The 20,589-nt window shown below is 46.5% G+C and overlaps 1 protein-coding gene across 4 annotated transcripts; it reads left to right on the forward strand.

Annotated features, from left to right (window-relative positions):
- The first annotated feature begins 5,498 nt into the window (after window positions 1-5,498).
- Window positions 5,499-20,497, forward strand: LIG3 (DNA ligase 3). 4 transcript variants are annotated; one of them, XM_052688615.1, is made up of 20 exons: window positions 5,506-5,576; window positions 5,795-6,344; window positions 7,005-7,142; window positions 8,126-8,323; window positions 8,762-8,913; window positions 9,795-9,961; window positions 10,566-10,643; window positions 10,758-10,926; window positions 11,493-11,648; window positions 12,062-12,193; window positions 12,923-13,002; window positions 13,460-13,547; window positions 14,271-14,348; window positions 14,966-15,089; window positions 15,479-15,621; window positions 16,423-16,497; window positions 17,087-17,233; window positions 18,291-18,465; window positions 19,124-19,215; window positions 19,929-20,497. In XM_052688615.1, exons 2-20 carry the CDS (start codon window positions 5,813-5,815, stop codon window positions 20,160-20,162), a joined length of 2,958 nt encoding a protein of 985 aa, XP_052544575.1. In that variant the 5' UTR covers window positions 5,506-5,576; window positions 5,795-5,812; the 3' UTR covers window positions 20,163-20,497. The 4 variants fall into 4 exon arrangements, with proteins under 4 accessions (XP_052544579.1, XP_052544576.1, XP_052544578.1 ...); XM_052688616.1 differs by lacking the exons at window positions 18,291-18,465; window positions 19,124-19,215; window positions 19,929-20,497 and adding an exon at window positions 17,820-18,284 and having other exon boundaries at window positions 5,500-5,576; XM_052688618.1 differs by lacking the exons at window positions 18,291-18,465; window positions 19,124-19,215; window positions 19,929-20,497 and adding an exon at window positions 17,861-18,284 and having other exon boundaries at window positions 5,501-5,576.
- The last annotated feature ends 92 nt before the right edge of the window (window positions 20,498-20,589 follow it).

Consider the following 20,589-nt stretch of genomic DNA (forward strand, 5'->3'; position numbering starts at 1 on the left):
GGTGTGCTGATGAGAAGGGGCAAGTGCTGGGCTCTCCAGAAGACTCCTTGCACCTGAACTTCCACTTGCTTGCTAAAACATGGCCCGAGCTGTATGAAGTCTGAAGAATGCGAGTAGTTTGTACAGCTAAAGACACCTCACAGCCTACTTGGGCAGGGCTGAATAGAGCAGCTGCCATTGGGACTCAGGTATCACAGCGACAGCACTTGAATAGCGGCAGTTTGCAGGTCAGGCGCACCTCCACCCACAATCCATACTGCATTCATTGAGCAGCTGCTTTTATTCAGCTCTCTTTTCTTTGAGTGTACAGCAGCCATGCAGACCAGATGTGACAGATGAGGTTTGAAAGAACGTGGGAAAGCATGCAGCAGCCTCAGGACTACTGTGTATTAAAGCACAGAACACAGACTACTTGAGACAAAAAAAACTCAAATTGCCTTGGCCCTGTCTGCTCTCTATCAGCACCCAACTCCTACTTAGTGTAATGAAGAAATAGAGAAGAGGAATTGAGAACTTAAAGCCTGTAAGCTTTCCAGTTGTTGAGATAAAAGCTGCCCACCTTTAATTCGAGCCTTCCTTGTTTTCCAGAATAGGTGTCATCTTTCCAGCAGCACCAACACACGGCACGAGAGATCTGTGCTCACTGTGCTTGCATGTGTAATGATGCCAGGATAATTTGCAGCAGATGCACATTTGGGGAGAAATTATTTTCCTCAGAATCTATTTGTGTGGGAGGATGAAGTATGGATGTAATGAAGGTGCCGTGGGAGCTGAATGATTCTGCATCTCAAGTACAGGTGCATTTGGGTGTAACTTAAACATAGTTTGCAATCTCTCTAAATGGAGCATTTATAGCCAATTACACTTGTCATTCACCTTGCAAATACGTCTATCTAATTTAACAGCATACACAGTACGCAGAAAAATAAAGGATATTATGTTAGCTGACAGCAGAATAGAGGTGTGGATATCAGCATCTGTATCTGCTGCACATTTGGCAGAGTTCTGAACCGAAATACAATGAATTCCAACAGCAGCCCCCAATGCCCTTCTCTCCCCGCATCAGAAGCCTCCTGTCAAATGTAATTTCCTCCAGGAAGAAATGAATCTAGCTGAGGCTTTCCAAAACCCGTCCAAGTGATTTGGACGCTCACTTCTCATTAGCATTAACAACAAATGGGCATCAGCATCTCCTAAATGCCTTTGGAAATCTCTGACACATTTTTCACGGCCGTTAAATGATTCTTTGGGCAACCCATACCACAAATGACATATTTCACATTTGTTCGCCTTTACTCAAGTATTCCTAATGTCCCCGTACCAAACGTCAACATCTTCCCTCAAAAAGACAGCTGAGATGTGCTAAGGAGGAGAGACAGACTTCTGCCGCGCTTGGCTGAAAGGACAAAGTTCACATTGGACGCCGCCCCACGCAGAGGGCTGTGTGAATCAATTTGGGGTTACACCACGTTCGCTGTCATCTTTCTGTCACAGCCCCAGGCAGGCGTGTTGCTGCGACGGGAGCAGGACGCACAGCGGTGCCGTGGCTGCTTGTATCACGTGCACCGAATTACACAGGCACGGAGCGTGCCAACATGGAGGGAAGGGAAAGGTGAACTTGTGACCACAGAGCCGACAGCACCTTGGGCAGAAGAGTACGGCTCTTGTTTGGAGATCCAGATTTTCAGCATCTCATCTTACTCCGCGTTTAGTCCACTCGCTGTTCCAGAAAGCACACCACTGCAAAGGAGCAATCTCTATTGCAATACGTTACACTCTCTCCTCTCCCCACCCAACAGGGCCACAAAGACCTGAGAGGTGCCATCACTGCTGCACTCAGCCTCAGCTGCACTGCAGTGCTGTGCAAGCCCTGGGGCGCCTGAGTGCTCCATGGAAAACTGAATCCATGTGAATGTGGCCATGAAAAGATATCAGAAGCCATTCGGACCAAAACTTCCCACACCTTCCCAAGCCAGAAAGCCCTGTAACACTGCTCAAAGCTGGAGCACTGGGAATGCCTCCAGCCTGAACTGCCATCCACCACCTGTTTGCCTTTGCCATTACAATTGCAGCAACTTCTCCTTTTGAAGCCCGAACCAAACAAGTCTTGGCAACAAACACGTGCACTAATAAGTGGGTAACACTGAGATTTTTAACTTTCTCACATTTTTTGATCTGTTACTTAACTGACATCACTTCTCCTCTTTTAAAATACATTTCAAGTCCATGCCTGTTTTCTATAATCTTCTCCATTTCTTTTATCTCCCGTATTTCAATAAACACATCCAGATTCCCTATCTGCTTCAGCAGCCATACAGGGAGATGCATTTGTTCACTGCAGTTATTAAAATTCTAAACATCTTCCTCCCTTTATTTGATTTCAGTGAGATTCTGGACATTTTCTCAATACTAAGAAGATTGAATTCATTGGAATGTAACTCTGTAAGTCCTGCGCCAAGACTTTAATTTCAGCCCCAAACCCCATTCAAAACCAGAAGATCTGGACAAAGTGAACCCTTTTTCTTTATGAAGTACTTTCAACACTGGTATAAAATGAAATAACTACAATTATTTTTTTCTTCTCAACACTGGGGAAAAAGACATAAAGCAAAGCTGAAACTATTACTTCACTTTCACGTGCCTTTTAACTCCTGACAAGGCATCTCATCACCACTTTGCTTACGCAAGAATGGACTTAGACATTTAAATCTTGCCTTTATTGGCATTATCTTCCCTGTATTAATTGAATATAGTCATAGCAGAGTTCTGCTTTCCTAGAGCCCTCCCTGCTGGTCTGTTGTTTATGACTCACAAAGAGCTTTGCACGAAGAGGTTCATCTCAGCAATTCCACTGTTAGCTACCCACAGACAGTGGCTCCCTGCTGATCCTTTGGGAAACAGCAGTAATTTACCTCCTAGTTTTCTCTGGGCTTTCTGTGAAATCAGTTTCCTGCAGCATTGTGGAAAGCTGCTCACCAGATATGCAGTTCCATTCACAGGTGCTTAAAGGTGGCCAAACAGGGAGCTGGAGGAGTTTATTGAAATAAAAACATAAAACCCAAACCAATTTTAATTCCCCTCCTCGCAAAAGTGCTTTGCAACCCAGAATATGCAGTAGAATTAACAGCAGAGACCAATATCAGCACCACAGCAATTGAAACACCCACTCAGACCCACCGGCCACAAACAGCTCTGACAACGCAGCTTCAAATTTTCACCCCTTCTTTTGGTGCCACTGCAGATGAGCACCCAAATAAACTCTTCAGGATGAAGAGCTCCCAGCTGCTTTGTTCAGGGGGCAGGAACTAGGAGCGGCCCTGCTTTGCTGCTGCTACTTCCAGGCCTTTTAAAAGCATCCAAACAGCAGTTGTGTCAGCTTCCTGCTGAAGAAATTGATGTGAAAGCCAAACGCTTTGTCCCTGCAGCATTCTGCCTCCTGCCTGTGCTTACTGCTCTTCATTACCAGTCGGGGCATCCATCTCCTGCCCCCGGAGGGGAGCCCTCCTGCTTCACTTACCTGTCCAGGAGGCACCAAAACCCCCGCTGATCAAGAAAAGCCGGCAGGCAATTCATCTCGCCCTGCTCGAGCCTTTGAAATGCCCTCTGCAGGCTGCTATACTGATCACAGCCTATTTCAGATCACTGCCGACTTTCAGACACTAAAAGTTACAGAAGCGAATCCGACCACTGGGAGGTTGCTCAGTTGCCTCATTTAAACCAGATAAGGCACTGCAGCTCGTGTCAGCCCAAGTTCATCTTTCTACTTCATCTCTTTTACCAGGCAAAACACAATAAAAGAAAGATAACACCAAAAGAGATGCCACAAACACTGCACTGTGCTCTGTGCTCCCTGCAAGCTCTCTCTGAAGAATGCACCCACATCTGCTCCTGGGTGTCAGGATCATCTTCCCCTACAAGAGGCCACAGTTATGCTAAATGTTGCACAACCAACAGTTGCCTCTGTAAATAGTTTCTTAATGGTACATCCTTTCATGAAGTAATTGGCACAATAAAAAGCTTAACCACATTAAACTTCCATACCTTTAACCCTGGTCTGTCAAATGCGTGGTCCTGGAGCTGCTTCTCACAGTATCCAGTTCAGCATTCCAGCACTGAAGCACAGCACCGTACAGATGCCTTCCACGTACAGAAATTGTGAAGGACTTCCCCAGCACCCTGACCCTGCTGCAAATCATCATCAGGGGCTCAAAGCCATGCTGGGTTAGTCTAAGGAGCTCAGTTCTTCTCTTTCAGGATTCCCACCTCTTTGGCACCACAAAAGACCGGCAAATTTCTCTTCTGAATGGTATGCACTGTGCGAGAGCAAAGTCCTGCACTGTGAAGTACTGCAAATTAATGCAGACTTGCTGCTTTACAGCCATATTTACTAACAAGAAATGCTTCTCTAATGGACATCATCCCAGTTTTGCAAAGTTTTATCCTCATCCACAGCTCCAAACAGCCCAGTTTGTGTAGCTGGAGATTGGCGTGCAGCGAAAACAAGGAAGATGGCTGTAGTCCACCTTGTGCTTGCTGGAGGCCTGCAGCGCAGCAGTAACAAGCCTGGCGATGCGAATTCTGCACCCTGCCCCTCACAGACTGCCTCAGACATGCTGAGCAACAGCACAGCAGGTCAGGGAGGCCCAGAGTCCTTCTGGGTGACGGCAGGAACCATGCTGGTGGTGTGCGTGGCACCCTCACCCCAAATCCCTTGCAGCATCCCAGCTCCACCCAACAGATCCTTCGGCAGGGAAATGGAAAGCTGTTCCCAAAACCAGGCTCCAAGATCACTGAGAAGCTCTAGGAAGAACTGAGGTAACACTGCAGCACCTCAGGGCTGTGCAGATCCGTGAGGGCTCCTGGAGGGCCGGCATTTGGGCCAGGAGCAGAGCAGTGCCTCAGACCCACAGAACACACAGCAGTGCTCTGAGGGCTGATCTTGTGAGGCCGAGTGATACAGCAGTGCCCCAGGCCTGGGCAGGCAGAGTGCAGTGCTCCTGGAAGGCACGTTCTGAAGCCCAACTGACTGCCAGCACCTCACGCCTGCACAAACACAGCTCATGGAGGGCTAGGTTTGATACTGCAGCACCTGAGAGCTCTGCCGACATGGCACAGTACTCCTGGAGCACCCATTTGGTGGAGTCAGGAACAGGACATCCCCTCAGACCTTCACGAACGTGGCACAGTGCCCTCGGAAGGACGATTCTGGAGGCTGGGGACGAGGCACTGCCTCACCCTCGGACGCACACCGCAGCCACGCGCCATCGCCTCAGCGGCGCCACGAGCGGGAAAGTGCGCGCGCGGGAACGCGAGGCGGTACAAAAGGCGGGAATCGGCGCGAGGCGGCAGCACGCTCCGCTGTTGGGCGGAGCCTGACCTGGGGGGCGGGGCCTTCGGCGTCGGGATGGGGCACAACGCCCACTGCGTCGTTGTGCGCATAGCGCATGCTCTGACGTCACTTCCGGGCTGCTGGAAAGGGGGGGGCGGGGGGGGCCGCGGTGTCCTGCGCCTGCGCCTGCGCCCTGTTCTACGGTGGCCCAGAGGTGGCGGTGGGGTGAGGCCCAAAGCGAGGGGCGGTGAGAGCGGGAGCGATCGGGGGGGGTTTGCGGGTGAAAAGGCGAAGTGGCGGCGGCGGCGGGGCCGGAAGGGTTGGGGGCGGTGGGAAGCGTGGAACCGGTGGGCGGCGGGCGGCATCGGGGTGGTGGTGGAGGCTCTCTGCTGCCCAGCTGCAGCGTTGGCCTGCGGGGCGGCGCAGGCCCGGCTCAGCGTCCCCTCTCTCCTCTCTCGCTTACAGCGGCCCGAGGCGGGCTGGATGCCCGCGGGCAGCGCGGCGCTCACTCGGGCTGCTCGGGCGCTCGGGCTCGGCTGCCCCAGGGCGCTGCTCTCCTGGCCGAGGTCCTGGTCGCACTGCTCTGCCCTGCCCGGCTCCCGCTGCCCGCCGTCGGTGAGTGCGGCTGCCCGCTGTGTGCTCTGGAAGCCGGGCGGCGTCGCCGCGAGTCTCCTCGTCCCTCCACCCGTGCACGCGTGGCCGTGCCGGGCCTGCGCGGCGGCGGAGGACATGGCCGAACAGAGGTACTGCGTGGATTACGCCAAACGCGGCACGGCCGGCTGCAAGAAGTGCAAGGAGAAGATCGTGAAGGGGATGGTGCGCATCGGGAAGATCGTTCCCAACCCTTTCACGGAGTCTGGCGGGGATATGAAGGAATGGTACCACGTCAAGTGTATGTTTGAGAAGCTGGAGAAGGCCCGGGCAACCACCAAGAAAATTGAAGACATCACGGATTTGGAAGGGTGGGAAGAGCTGCAGGATGGGGAGAAAGAACTGATCACCAACCTCATCTCAGGTGAGATGCCAGGTGGGAGCTGGGCCGCTGCTGCACGGCTCCTTCTCTGGTTATGCCACCAATCACTGCACAGCCACGTGTTTACCTTGCAGTCGCAGAATCGTAGAATGGCTTGGGAGGGACCCTTTGGTTCCAGCCCCCTGCTGTGGGCTGGTTGCTCCCACCAGCTCAGGCTGCCCAGAGCCCATCCAGCCTGGCCTCGGGCACCTCCATGGATGGGGCACCCACGGCTCTCTGCAGGTGCCAGGGCCTCACTGCTGTGACTAACAGTCCTTGGCTGACTTGTTAGCATGATTTAATGAGAAGATGGATAGGGCTCAGACCTGTGCCTGAGCCTGATAGTAAAGGCAAGTAAGTGGGCACTTGTGGAATAGCACTCCTTACTTTGTTTGTCATGATTGACTGGAGAAGGTGATTTAATCCAGGCCTAGATGCTTAAAGTTCAGATTAATGCCCTGAGGAAGCATCATTTATTTTCCGTTTTCATCCTTTTTTGTGAACTTTGCTAAATCATGTAGTCTTTTACCTTTTGCTGTATGAGAAATGTGCCTTCATCCCCAGTTTTAGAACTTGTTTGCTGCAGTTTATCTTATGTACGTGCAGGGGTGTTGGAGATTATATCTGGCTACTGGTTTGTACCTTTGCTTTGCTGCTTTACAGAAGCTACATCCAAGGCTGCAAGTACACCGAAGAAAAAAGCAACAGTTCAGGCTAAGCTCACTGCCACTGGACAAATAAGCAGTCCCCAGAAAGATCCATTGGCTAATATCAATCCAAAGAAGTTCTCTGGCTTCACAGGTAAGTCTTAAAATGATTCTGGGAAATCCTTCTTTTCCAATACTGATGAGTTTTTTTTTACTTGACTCAGTTCAGTCATTTTTTTCTCTGTTTAAGGTGGTTTTGTTGTAACTATTTTACTTAATCTGGTTTGGTGAGAATGTGTGGTTGTGTTGGTGAGGAGTTGGGCAGAAGGACTGGGAGCACATAGAGTATGAACGTATGGGAAAGTAGGCTTAGCTCTGTTGCATACAGGTTACATTGTTTTATGATTGATTGCTTTGGTTAATGACCTTTCTCATTCTCTGAACGACACCATGTCTTGCTGAAAGGGAGGCTGCAAACATCAATTTCCTTCAAGTGCTAATCAAGTTTACTAATCAAGATTACTGTGGGATCTGAGAAATATTTAGTGCTACTTAGTAAAATAATCATGCCGTACAGCTTGCTCACACAACGACGCTGTGCTGCTCATCGGAGCAGCTTCATCAGCTTTGAAGGTAGCCCTCCTTTGTGCAGGAGGTTGGTCTAGCAGCTGCCAGAGCCCCTGTCCAACCCATTTGTTTCTCATTCTCTTATAGCTGAATAGTCAAATGCTCGACAGATGTAAATAAAAGCTAAGTGAGTTTCTCTTCAGTTTTTTTTCTCTCATTTTAGAAATGATGTTAGGAAAATGAGCTCCCGTGAAGGGAGAAGGCATGTGAAGCAGAAATAAAATAGAAGCATCTGCCAGCAGGAGTTTGTTTTCACCAAGGCTTAACTGTAATTGTCTGGTAGAGTCAAGGTAGAAAAATCCTGAACAAAACTAGCGGGGAAGAAAATACATTTTTTTAAATTTAACTGAAACTTAGTCACAGATTTTGGGGTAGCACATCGTTACTCAGTTCTGAAGCTTTGTCTCCACAGTGGGTTTGTTCTTCTCAGGTTACCTTAGAGGTGTTCTCATCTTCAAAGTCTGCCTATGCTGTACTTAATAAAAGAGCAACCTGTTGTCTTTCATTCAGCCAAGCCCAAGAATTCTGAAGAGGTGTCTGCAAACTCTTCCCACAACTCCAGCCTGTCTGCAAAGAATTGTGATCCGAAGCACAAAGACTGCTTGCTGCGAGAGTTCAGGAAGCTCTGTGCCATGGTTGCTGACAAGCCTAGTTACAATGTGAAAACACAGATCATCCAGGACTTCCTGAAGAAGGGAAGTGGAGGAGGTATTATTCCTGCTTTGCGTTTTCTGCATGTGAAAACCCTCTCAAACCTCCATGTTATTATATCAAAAGCAAGGGAGAGTTGAAATCGGATTGCTCTTTAGTTCAGGCTGTGAGGAGTGATGATTTCTGAATTATGTTGATAATGTCTGTGAAGTGAACTGCTATCCAAAGAACAAATGCAGGTAAGGGATGTCTTGGGCCAGAACTGCCTTGGGTGTCTGTAGATGCCACCAAAATCAGCACCAGAATCAGATTTGGAGAGAAATTGTGGATCCCCTGAAAAACGTCCTTCCACGTGAAGCAGAGCAGTTTGGTGGAATGAGGAAGACACAGCTGTGTTGGTTTTTTCCCCAGTCATGCTAATGAGTACAAACAGCCAGAGCCTGTAGATGAAAATAAATGGTGACAGTTTCTAATGGTGTGTGCTTTTTTTTCCAGATGGTTTTCATGGTGATGTATACCTGACCATTAAGCTACTCTTACCAGGCATCATTAAAATTGTTTACAACTTGAATGATAAGCAGATTGTGAAGCTGTTCAGTAGGATTTTTAACTGCAGCCAAGAAGAAATGGTCCGGGACCTGGAACAGGTGAGTACAGAAAGCAGCTCTCTTAATTTCTGCTGCTTAGTTTCTTGATAGGGAGATTCTTGATATTTCCCCCCCCACCCCATTATTTGAAAAGTTGTTAGCTTAACTGTTAAGGAGCTGGTAAATCTTTAGTTTGTTTGTTTTAGCAGATTTCATAGAGCTTTCTGCCATCTGGAACATCTAGAGAATAATGTTTGATGAGAAAGCAAGATGTGAACTTGTCTGCAAAACATTAGAAAATAAGACTAAAATACTTAGGCAAGCTGAGCTGCATCTGCTTTCTGTAAACCATTTTGTCTAGTGTGTTCCTATTCAACTGATTTATGTCACTTTTTTTGTTAATATCATGAATTAAGAACTAAATTAATAGGTCTGTCCCTATGAGCTTAAGTTGGCTTGTTAAGCTAGATTCATATAATTGCCATTTAATTCCTGTGTGTGCATTTAATTCCTGTGCACAGGAGTTGGTAACTGACTGAGCACGTGTCTGATTTCATTGCAAGATGAAGAAAACAGGTGAATTCTTTCACCTCTGTTGCCTAGGTATATACAACCTTCTAACGACACCACGAGGCAGAGATTCTTGGATTTACAAGTGGACTAATCCTAGGAAATATGGAGTCTGTGATGCTGCAGCAGTAACAAATGAAATACAGCAGTTGGGTGATAGTGGTACTTTTGCACACATTTTTGCAAGTGAAAGGGCTGAAAAGATGTACTGTGTGTAATGGCAGCTTTATTCTGATGTTTGGCTGCAGTTCCTTCATGCAATTGCAGCATTGTTCCTATGCTTGCTAGAATCATGTTGAATCTCCAGCAATAGCTTTCCCACTTGCTGGGCAGAGCTCTGACCAACAGCCTTGTTTTCTTCTTGGAGACAGGGAGACGTTTCTGAGACAGTTCGCCTCTTCTTTGAGCAGAGCAAATCTTGTCCTCCAGCAGCCAAAAGCCTCCTGACCATCCAGGAGGTCGATGAGTTTCTCATCCAGCTGTCCAAGCTTACTAAGGAAGATGACCAGCAAAGCGTGCTGCAAGATATCACTCGCAGGTAAGGGATTAAACAGCCTCTGAATCTGAAGGTTGACACTAAAAATAGGAGTGGGTATCCGCATTTCACAAGCTGGAACAGATGAGAAAGTAATCATAAGCTACAGAGACTGAACTTTATATCTGTAAGCTGCTGTCAGTGGCTTGATTGGCCCACATTCAAGTCAGGGAGAATCATCTTTGCCCATTAATTACTGTTGAATCTGTGCTAAACAAATGGTTTGCATAACTACCCTACTTACTTTTAAGTTCTTGCTGTAGGTAAGCTGGGCAAAGCCTTTAAGCCATGTAGACGTGCTGAAGAGTCTTTGTGTGGCTTGGCTTGTGATAGAGATTCACTCTAGATGCCCTACTTAACTGAATTTTGGAGGGCATCTCTATACAGAGGGAAAATTAATATTGGCATTCAAATATGAAGATGATCAAAAGCCTTTTGGATATTCTATTTCTGCTTCTGGGATATCACTAATAAAACCTTCTCTTAAGTTGAAACCCTGCAGAATGGGAAGACCTTTTTTGCAGAGGCCTTGACAAGTTTCCTTTTTTCAGCTGGAAAATAGTACAGATAAGTGTCTGCCATCTCTGAACCTTCTTTCACACTTCAGATGTACAGGCAACGACCTGAAATGCATCATCAGGCTAATTAAGCATGACTTGAAAATGAACGCCGGCGCAAAGCATGTGTAAGTATCGCCTTTGGTTACGAGCTAAAGGCAGAAGTGAGCATTACCTTCTTAAGGCACGAGCCGCAGACGTGAGGTCGATACGTTTTCCCTCCGTTCTCAATTCCAATCAAGGCTGGATGCTCTGGATCCAAACGCTTACGAGGCGTTCAAAGCGTCGCGCAACCTCCAGGACGTGGTGGAGCGAGTCCTGAGGAACCAGCAGGACGCTGAGAGGACGCCAGGTGTGAAGCGAGCGCTCAGCGTGCAGGCCTCTCTGATGACCCCAGTTCAGCCCATGCTGGTAATGTCGGCCCCCCTGCAGGGGGAACCTATAGCAGAGGAAGAAATGGAGTTCTCATTTGTACTGTCAGAAACCTTCACCTTTAGGAATCAGTAGACAGATAAGTGATACAGATTTATCATGTATAATGCCAGATAATTCATGTATAATCGTGGCTTGAATTCAGTCCAGACATGACTTTTTTTTTATTGGTTTCTTTGCTGTCATCTCAGAAGCTGATCCTTTATCTGGAAAAAGCATAAGCTTTTCTTGGACTGGAGACTGAAATCAGTTTATCTTTTGTTTGAATGCATCAGAGTTCAATATCTTACTTTTGAGCTCGGCACGCACCTACAAAAGTCACAATACTTACACCTCTACGTAGGTGGAGGAGATAAAAACTGAACAGCTGCAGTATTCTGACAACATTCAGGCAAATGAAACCAAAACTTGGACTGGGTATCAGACTCTGGACAGTGGGATCCACGAGAGAATGGATGGCTGTGTGTGAAATGAAGTAAAAGTAGCTTTATTTAAAAATTGCATCATCTGAATTTCTTTTGCTCTTTTCTCTCCACCTTTCTAAGGCTGAAGCCTGCAAGTCAATAGAGTATGCCATGAAGAAGTGCCCCAATGGCATGTATGCAGAGATCAAATACGATGGTGAGAGGGTGCAGGTCCATAAGAACGGGGATCACTTCAGCTACTTCAGCCGGAGCCTCAAACCTGTCCTGCCTCACAAAGTAAGCACCTGCAAATTGTTCTGTTACTCTGTAAACATGAGTGAATGTCACAAGTTCCTGTAGGCAGGGAAGATGCCTTCTGTTGTGCACTTTTTTGTTTAATTTCTGCACATATGTAAATCTAGAAAAGCAGCATTTAGTAGAACTGTAATCAGTTTGTTCTGGTGGCTTTTAAGACCTCGAAGCTACAGTTAACCTACCTGCTCACAAGTGCACTTTATATGTTGCAGTTGGCTTGGCTTGATGCTGGTTGAGTGATTTTGTTGTATTTGTTCTATTTGTGGATCATGCTGATGGTCTGTGCTGCAGCAGAAATGTGCACACGCATCTCTGAGACACTTCTGGAGAGAACGTCTGCACTGGGCTGAGTCCATCTCTTCAGTCACAGGTCTTTGTCTGTTTTTTCCCTCAAGGTAGCCCACTTTAAGGACTTCATCCCCCAGGCTTTCCCTGGTGGGCACAGTATGATCCTGGATTCAGAAGTTCTTCTAATTGATAATAAAACTGGCAAGCCACTTCCTTTTGGATCTCTTGGTGTACATAAGGTATAAAATATATATATGTATACTTAAAAAAGAAAACCTTTGGGTCAGAGGCTGTTACTCTGCTGACTTAAACACATCACAGAATAATTTGAGATCTGGTGCTTCCTCAAGAACTTGAAAAAAAAAATCTAAGATTCCTGAGAAGGCTGCTGTTAAAGAAAAGGTACCATTTTAATGCAGTAGATTTGATAATAACTTGATCACAAGCAGGATAATAAGAAAACTGCAGCTTAAAATATGTGTTCAAAAAAAAAAAAAGCCTTGGAAGAATTTGCAGTTCTGTAATTGCTTACAGTTGCCTATAAAAATGCATAGCAGATCAGAAGGCCAGAATGATGCATGGATGTAATCCATAAGAGCATTATGTAGACATTGTCTAGATTAAATGGTGGTAAGGAAGAGGACAGGAAAGGGCAAACTGTACTTGAACTTAAAGGAGCCATTAATCTGAAGTGTCTGGAACACTTCTTCTTGCTGCAGCAGTGATGGATTTCAAGTTGCTCAAAGTCATTGGCATTTATTATTTCCCTGTCACTAAGAAATTAACATGCTTTGTTTTTCTAGTTTGGGCTTTGACACATTCATTCTAAATGTGAATGCTAAGAATACTTACGTTCTAAGAGTATTTAAGTCTTATAGAAATAAGTGGTGTGGTTTTGGTGGTGTATTTTTAAGATTCCCTGCTGCTTGCTGCAAGATTTCTTTTAAACGATCTTCATTGTTTTGCAGAAAGCTGCTTTCCAAGATGCCAACGTTTGCTTGTTTGTGTTTGACTGCATCTATTTCAATGACGTCAGCCTGATGGACAGGTACGTGTGGCACAGTGTGAGAGCGGCCTGCCAGGTCTGTGAGCATGGACCTTCTGGATTGCAGTACCCCTGCACAGGGAGCAGTTCACTTTGGCTGCTAGGCTTGGCCATTTACTCCTGCAAAATCAAGAGAGCATAGGGGAATCTTTGATGTGCTAAAAGCATTGCTATGGTGCTCCATCCTGCTCTACAGCTCCAGAATATCAGAGTAACTGCATTTCAGCTGAACTCAGTGAGTTTCAGCGCTCCGCTCATCTCCTGTCTCTGAAGCGAAATATTCTTATCATAGATTTGTTTTACAGCTTCTTCCTGGAGGAACGTTAAAACAATTTATTATCTGCTCTGAAACTGCAGGATAAGTCATTTAACTACTTAAATGTATTTCCTGAAAGTTCACATGCCTGCTGCTTCGTGTCAGGAGTGGTTTGTAGCCTGAGTGTGTTGTGCTCTGCTTTAGGCCTCTGCGTGAGCGCCGTAAATTCCTGCACGATAACATGGTTGAAATCCCCAACCGGATCCTGTTCTCAGAGATGAAGCACGTCACAGTGAGTTGAGCACGCCTGCTGTTTGATTGAACGCTGCACTGTGGGCTCCTCTGTGGTCCTTGACTACGTGGCCCTCTGTAAATTAAGGCTAATTAAGGCTGCTTCCAGTCTCCAGACTGGCAACACCAAGTGCGTGACACCTCTATTTTTGTAGCACAGATATGTTCTGAGTTCTGAAAACTGCATTGAGACAGCAGTAGGCCCAACTTTCCCTTTGATTGTTAGGCACAAGCCTTATGTCCTGTCATTTTCCCCTATTGCTGTTGCTTTCTGGAGCACCTTGGTTCTGGTGGAGGATGCTCAGACATTTGGAGCAAATAAAGCATTCTGGGAAGAGAACAGCATAGGTCCCAGGCAGCTGGACAGAAAAGTAAACATGTTCTGCTGGCTGAGATGATCTCATCTTGTGCATAGGTACAGGCTCAGGACACAAAATCAGTCTCCCTCCTTTCTGAGGAGGCTTTTGTTCTTGTTTGGTGTTACGTTTTTCAACGTCCTGCTGCTCTCTTCTAAGCTTCTAAGACATTCCCAGCGTAGTTGCTGGATGTTCAGCAAAGAGAACAGGTGTGGAACTTTCATTGGAGAACTATTCTATGAAATAAATTACTTGTTCATCTCTGCAGTTGCCTTAGTTTTAGTGTACCACTGCTCCAAGTGGAAAGCATGAACACTACAGCCACTTGACAGTCTGGATGAGCTTACCTCAATGCCTTTCCTTTTCAGAAAGCTTCAGATCTGGCAGATATGATCACAAGAGTCATCCGTGAGGGATTGGAAGGACTGGTGTTGAAAGACATAAAGGTAAGTTTGTGTCTTATCTTCACTGGTGGATGCTGAGATTTAGGGACAAAAATCTCTCTACTTAATACTGAACTTCTTAATCTGAGTTGTAATTCTGCCCTGTTGTGCTTGAAGAGGTTTCTAACAGTGCCCAGAAGGGATGTACAGTAGCTTTACCCGAATCTCAGTTACTGTCACTTTTCTCATGGATTTTGGTATTGTTTTTTCTTCTCTTGCCTGTTTTTCTGCCATCTGGACAGAGCTCCACTTCTCTGAGCCTCATGTGCTTTTCACCAAGTCAGTTTATATCGCCTGTAGTGTGATGCAGTCCAGCAGGCAGATCACTGAGCTGGTAATCAGAACTGCATTTTAATCACAGCTCTGCTGCTAGTGCCTCGTGTGACTTTATTTTGCTTTGTGCTGTCACCTCTTGGAGGTCTGTGGGTGGAATACACTCAGCTGAGCAGTCCTGAAACATCTCTAGATTCTCGTAGATGCTGACATCCAATCCAGGTTCCTTCCTTTACATCTGAGCACCGCAGGCTCTGGTACTCATAAAGCAAGGGCTGTTTGAGGAGATAGCTGCCTACAAATCCATCTCCTTTCTGACTGGGACGTTCTTGCTTTGTTTTGCACAGGGTAATTACGAACCAGGAAAGCGGCACTGGCTGAAAGTGAAGAAGGATTACCTAAATGAGGGTGCAATGGCTGACACAGCAGACTTGGTGGTGCTGGGAGCTTTCTATGGGAAAGGCAGTAAAGGTAAGTCTGGCGTTAGCCTAAGTCAGATTGGTTGGTTCAGGAAAATCCCGAGCTTTTTCCTCTTCCAGGTTTTCTGTAGCATTTGTTTTCTTGCTGCAATGAGTGGCTCTCACAGTGACTGCCTGCTGTAGCCCATCACATCCCAGGCCACTGCAGGCTGCCTGGCTTTGCTGTGGCACAGCTGATGCGGGAAAGCATTAGGATTCGGGTTGGCCTTTCACGGAGCAACAAGGTTCAGCTTTGTGTATGAACTGATGCAGAGAAACCATCTCAAGCTTGTGGTCTTAGAACTCCCACAGATAAGGGATTTGGGTTCTTTACATTGATTTTTGAAATGCTGTAGGCTGTCCTGTAGAAGATATGAACTGCTGTGCTCTCCCCTCCCCCAGGTGGGATGATGTCCATCTTCCTCATGGGCTGCTATGACCCCAAGAGTGAGAAGTGGTGCACTGTGACCAAGTGTGCTGGTGGCCACGATGATGCCACCTTGGCCCGTCTGCAAACAGAGCTGGATATGGTGAAGATCAGCAAGGTGAGATGGGCAGGGAGGCAGAGGAATGCTCAGCACAGGACTTGTTAAAAGCTTCTTCCTGCTGAGCTGTGTGTTGGTTAAATACAGAATTCAAGTGCTCTGCCAGGAACAAACAGTAACTCAATTAGAGGTAAATCAGGTAAATTCTCCATTAACTTATCTCTGAGAACTGAGGGGCAGCGTGGGCATCTCCTAACAATGAGACACTGCTTGAGGTTTGTACTCAAAACACCGAGCAGGAAGCCGGGCACCATCTGGTTCCTGCTGAGAGTTTTATTGGGAGAAGCAGCACTTTTTTTTCTTGGCATGTTGCAGTTGGGGAAGGCAGTCACTAGATGGGGCCGTGGGAGAGAAATGCTTGTCAGGATGTGGTGGATAGCCTTGGTGCTGGATAGCCTGAAATGCTGAACTTCGTGGGGCATAAACAAAAGTGCAGAATGGTGTTTTTCCAGACCTAGCACACAAACAGCTGAACTTTAATATTTACTTGAGATCCTGAAGGCTGCTGGCATCTGGGTTATAGAATCTTAAAAATGTATGATTTCATATGAATTACAATTGGAGGAACATGGTGGTGTTATGTATGGCATGCCAACAGGTAACAGCTGTGCTGCAGGTAATCTTTTGTGATTCTCAAGAGGAGAAATCAGTGCTCTGCAGGTTACAGCAAGTTTAATCCATACAGAGGCAATTAAATACATGTTTGCCAATTTACTGCAACATTATCTTTCAGCAGCCTCCCTTGCAGGATTTGATTAGTGTATGATCATAAGTGTTACCTTGTTTTTGTGCTCTTAATAGGATCCTAGTAAAATTCCAAGCTGGCTGAAAATAAACAAAATCTACTACCCAGACTTCATTGTCCCAGATCCAAAGGTAAGTGATTAAAATCATTAAATGTTTTCCAGCCCCAGTACAGCAACCTCCTTCTTCTATAATTGTACAGCTTATCCCTGTTACAAAATCAGTCTTCATGCTTGGGAGAGGAATTGAAGCATGAGTTTTTATCTCTGAATCTTGGAGGTGCATTTGAGACTAAGAGCTTCATGAGGCAGTCACACCTGCAGTGCCTCTAGGAAATGTTTTTATACATTAAATCCTTCCCAGAAGTGAGCTTACTTAGAAGAAGCAGTTAGAGCATAGTTAAATCAGATGAAAGACAGCTGTAACCCAGAAGCTGCTATTGTTGTTATGCTGAATGTACCAGTATGATCTGTGCCATTTATGTGTGATAGGATACAAGGAAATTGGCAGTATATATTAATGGAAGATCTTTTGGTTCACTGGAATAAAAAATAAATAGAAGCTGTCCTAATTAAGGTGGCTGGGAGGTATCCATGGAACTCTGTGGTGCTGGGAGCGGGAGCAAGGTGCTGTAGAAGTAGAGGAACACAGATGCATTAAGGTCAGTTCACGAGAGAACACAACAGCGTGACGTGGCTTCCTTCCTCACTGCTGTGTTCAGAAAGCTCCAGTGTGGGAGATTACAGGGGCTGAGTTCTCCAAAGCTGAAGCCCACACTGCAGATGGGATCTCCATTCGCTTCCCTCGCTGCACTCGCATTCGAGATGACAAAGACTGGAAGTCAGCCACCAACCTCCCGCAGCTGAAGGTGAGTTAACATGGCCTGCTTCTCTGCAGCGCGCTTGCCACTAAGTTCTGACAGCAGCCTGTACTTAAAAAGACAAATTCTGATAGGATAAGCACTGAGGACACTTGCTGACCAGCACCTCCAGTGGCATGTTTTGTGCTCCATTTATTCTGGGCTCAGGCTGTTTCCTGGACTATTTTGATGTCAATCTTATTTTTTTTCATGGGTCTCTTTTTTTTTTCTTTCCTTGAGTCTCATGAGCTGCTGTTTTGTGCTTCCGGGAAAGTTTGTGCTGGCAGCCAGTTCTATCAGCTCTTGTAACTGCCTTCATGGTGAGCAGTTTCCTTCCTGAAAGATCTGACCTTAATTCTCTTAAGCGTTTATGGTCATTTGATTTCCCATTAATTGCTGCGATTGCGTGAGGCATCTGGGAAGTGACTAAGGGTAGCCTGGCCTGGTTCCATGACACAGAGGCCAAATGGCAGCTTGCCCAGCACCCAGGGCTGCACCACCCCACGCAGCTTCTATGCCTCCTTTAGTGATAGAAACCATTTGGCCTGTTGCCACCCCAAGCAGTAAGTCAGCTGTTGATGTGCTCTGTTCTCAGTCTAGTCATTGTCATTTGGGCTGTCTCCACGCTGCCTACAGGGATACTGACAGCAGATGTAAGTGCTTGTTATGCCATCGAAGAAAGGAGTGATTCAGTCCCTCTGCTGTCCATTCTTTTGGCTCGCTGTGCAGGTAGGGGAGAGAGAGGTAAAATACTCTCGTGCAGAATGTTGGGTGTTGGCCATTTTTCAGTCCAGAGAGCCAGACTCTGAGGAGTTAGTCTGGTTTGCTCACTGGTAGATGATGATAATGCGTGGCTTCCCTTAATGTCAAGCAGCTGGGTAGAAAGCAGAGAGCTTGAACACAGCTGACAGAAAAGTAGTGACAGAGAGGTGCAGGAAGAAGAAATGGAAGAGCAAACACTGCATGGGTTGGGGATACAAAATGAGAGGAGCACATGCGTTACTACTCCTGTCTCTTATCAGGTTTCACTGTGGCTAAAGAGAATGCTTTGTTTCTGCTCGGGCAGGAGCTGTACCAACTCTCCAAAGAAAAGGCTGAGTTCAGTGTTGTTGCTGGGGAGGAGGAAGAGTCCACAGCTGGCAGCAGTGGAGAGAATGAGGGAAATTCCAGGTCTTCCACACCACACAAGATGACTAAAACTCTCCCTAACAAGTCCCCTGCAAAAGCCAAGAAACCAGAAGGTAAGGCCCCCACCAGGGAGGAGAACCTCACGGTGTGTTCTTTGCCTTCTGTACATTGCTTTTACAAACATCTTATGGTTAATGGGCAAAGCTGTTTTCAACCCTTGCTTTGGCTTGTGTTGGTGTCTCAATTATGATGTAATTTCTCAGGGACTTGCAGTTCCTTTTTGTCTTTAATTGTGGTCCTTAACAGAATGTGTAAGACTGGTCTGAGCAGCAAACCTGCTGCTCCTGTTCCTGCAGCTGCATGCCCTTCAGTGAGATATTTTTGGCCACGAACCAGTATTTAATTTTATTTGGCTTAAGTTCACACATACAGGGTAAGGTACCTGGAGGGGATTTCCAGATAGTAGCTGCAAAGCCATGCACTGCAGAATGACTTGAAGCAAACTTCTGAGCAATCCCAGAAAGGTGGTAATGGTGACAGCTAGGAGGAAAGCTGTGCTGTGTAGCCAGCTGGAGAAAAGGCAGGAAGATGCCCTGGGCCATTAGTGGTAGAAAGCATCTTACCAGTTATGTTCTAATGCACAGACTTTTCAGAACAACTTTTTGAAAGGGAAAGCCTTTTACCTTTTCTTATCCTCACTTTTCTCTGACTGCTTTTAATATACAGCTGCTATGTAGACAGCAGCACAGTGAGACTCGTCTTTGTTTCTAGGCACCAAAGCAGTCGCTGAATCCCCTCAGAAGCCAGAGGAGAAACGAGGAGAGAAGCGAAAAGCATCTGAGATAGAAGACAATGGAAAGAAGGTATGGACAGTTAGGTAGCAACCATGCAGGAGGGGGAAAAAGTGGAGGCATTGTCCATTTCTGCTTTCTACATGGGAAGCCTTCAAAATGTTTCCACAGCAGCATCCGAAATTAAAAGGAAATCTAAGGGCAGAAATAGTGATGATGAGGCTCCTGTAGAGAAAGCAGATTTCTGCAGCACTTTTTTTATACCAGCAGCACTGACACTGCTAGGTTTGTCGTGCTAAAGGCTCTCTATTCAGCAACCAACAATGTCCTGCTCTTCAGAGGCAATGCATTGTGAGTGCTGAGTGGCTGCATATAGAAGAGATGAGAGCTGTAAAGGAAGAGAATTGTCCTTTCTAGCTCATTGTGCAGTAAAGTGTAGGAGTGGATTAAGAATCGCCGAGCTATAATTTACTGATAGGATTGCAGTACCTGTTTGCTACTTGATGTAAATAGCAAGTCCACTCCTGGGGCAATTGTAGTCTCCCACTTAAGACCATGTTCACCTGACCACGCCAGCACTAAAGGCAGCACTTGCTACTGATGAGGTAATAATTCCCTTGGCCGTGGCACTGCTGTTTTAGCTTCTGCTGTTCAAGGAAGCTGTATCAGTGTTACTCTTCAGTGTGATGTAATGCAGCCCGAAGTGCAGTTTTAGGGTATTTTATACATAGGATAATTTCTACTTTTCTTTTAACCAACCTTTGCTTCTCTCTCGCACTACACAGCTGCTGCTGGATATATTCACTGGTGTGAAGCTCTACTTGTCACCCTCTGTGAAGGACTTCAACAAACTCCGGCGCTACTTCATCGCATACGATGGCGACCTCGTGTCAGAGTATGACACAGCCTCAGCAACACACGTGATTGGGGACGTGGATGAGAACCCTGGTGCTAAGCAGGTGTCTCCCAAATGGATCTGGGAATGCATCCGGAAACGGAGACTGGTGGCCCCCTGCTAGCAGGCAGGGCAGCTGAGTGCTCTTAGCACTGCTACGCTTCAGGAACTCCCCGAGGGGAGCAGCTGGGAAGTGGGGAGGTGGAAGAAAAGGGTGAGAGTCCTTTGTGGGGATGTGGATAGAGAGGTCTTGCCCACGTCCATCAGAGGTAGTTACAACTGTCCATAGCAGCTATATGGAATGGAATGAATTAAAATAGCTCTCCGAAGGATGTCACTGCTGTCTGTCTTTCTGCCCATAGTGTAGACCAGCGCTCTTACCTCGGTGCTGGTTTCATGTCAATGGGTTTTTAAAGTTTGGGTATTTTTATAAATAAATAAAAAAATGGAAGCAGTTTCTCCTTTGCTGTCAGAACTTCATTTCCAAAGCTTATTTTCTGTCTGGACAGACTAACAGACCATCACATCTGGAACTACAGGCTGTAGTGCCA

This window comes from Tympanuchus pallidicinctus, unplaced genomic scaffold, assembly GCF_026119805.1.
Source record: "Tympanuchus pallidicinctus isolate F22 unplaced genomic scaffold, pur_lepc_1.0 scaffold24, whole genome shotgun sequence".
Classification (NCBI taxonomy): Eukaryota; Metazoa; Chordata; class Aves; order Galliformes; family Phasianidae; genus Tympanuchus; species Tympanuchus pallidicinctus.

Excerpts from the sequence above, each read along its gene's own strand:
- LIG3 (XM_052688615.1), top strand. The coding sequence starts at position 5,813 with ATGCCCGCGGGCAGCGCGGCGCTCACTCGGGCTGCTCGGGCGCTCGGG. Across the intron at positions 10,644-10,757 it reads AACGCCGGCGCAAAGCATGT|GCTGGATGCTCTGGATCCAA; the intron begins GTAAGTATCGCC and ends ATTCCAATCAAG. Across the intron at positions 14,349-14,965 it reads TGGTGTTGAAAGACATAAAG|GGTAATTACGAACCAGGAAA; the intron begins GTAAGTTTGTGT and ends TGTTTTGCACAG.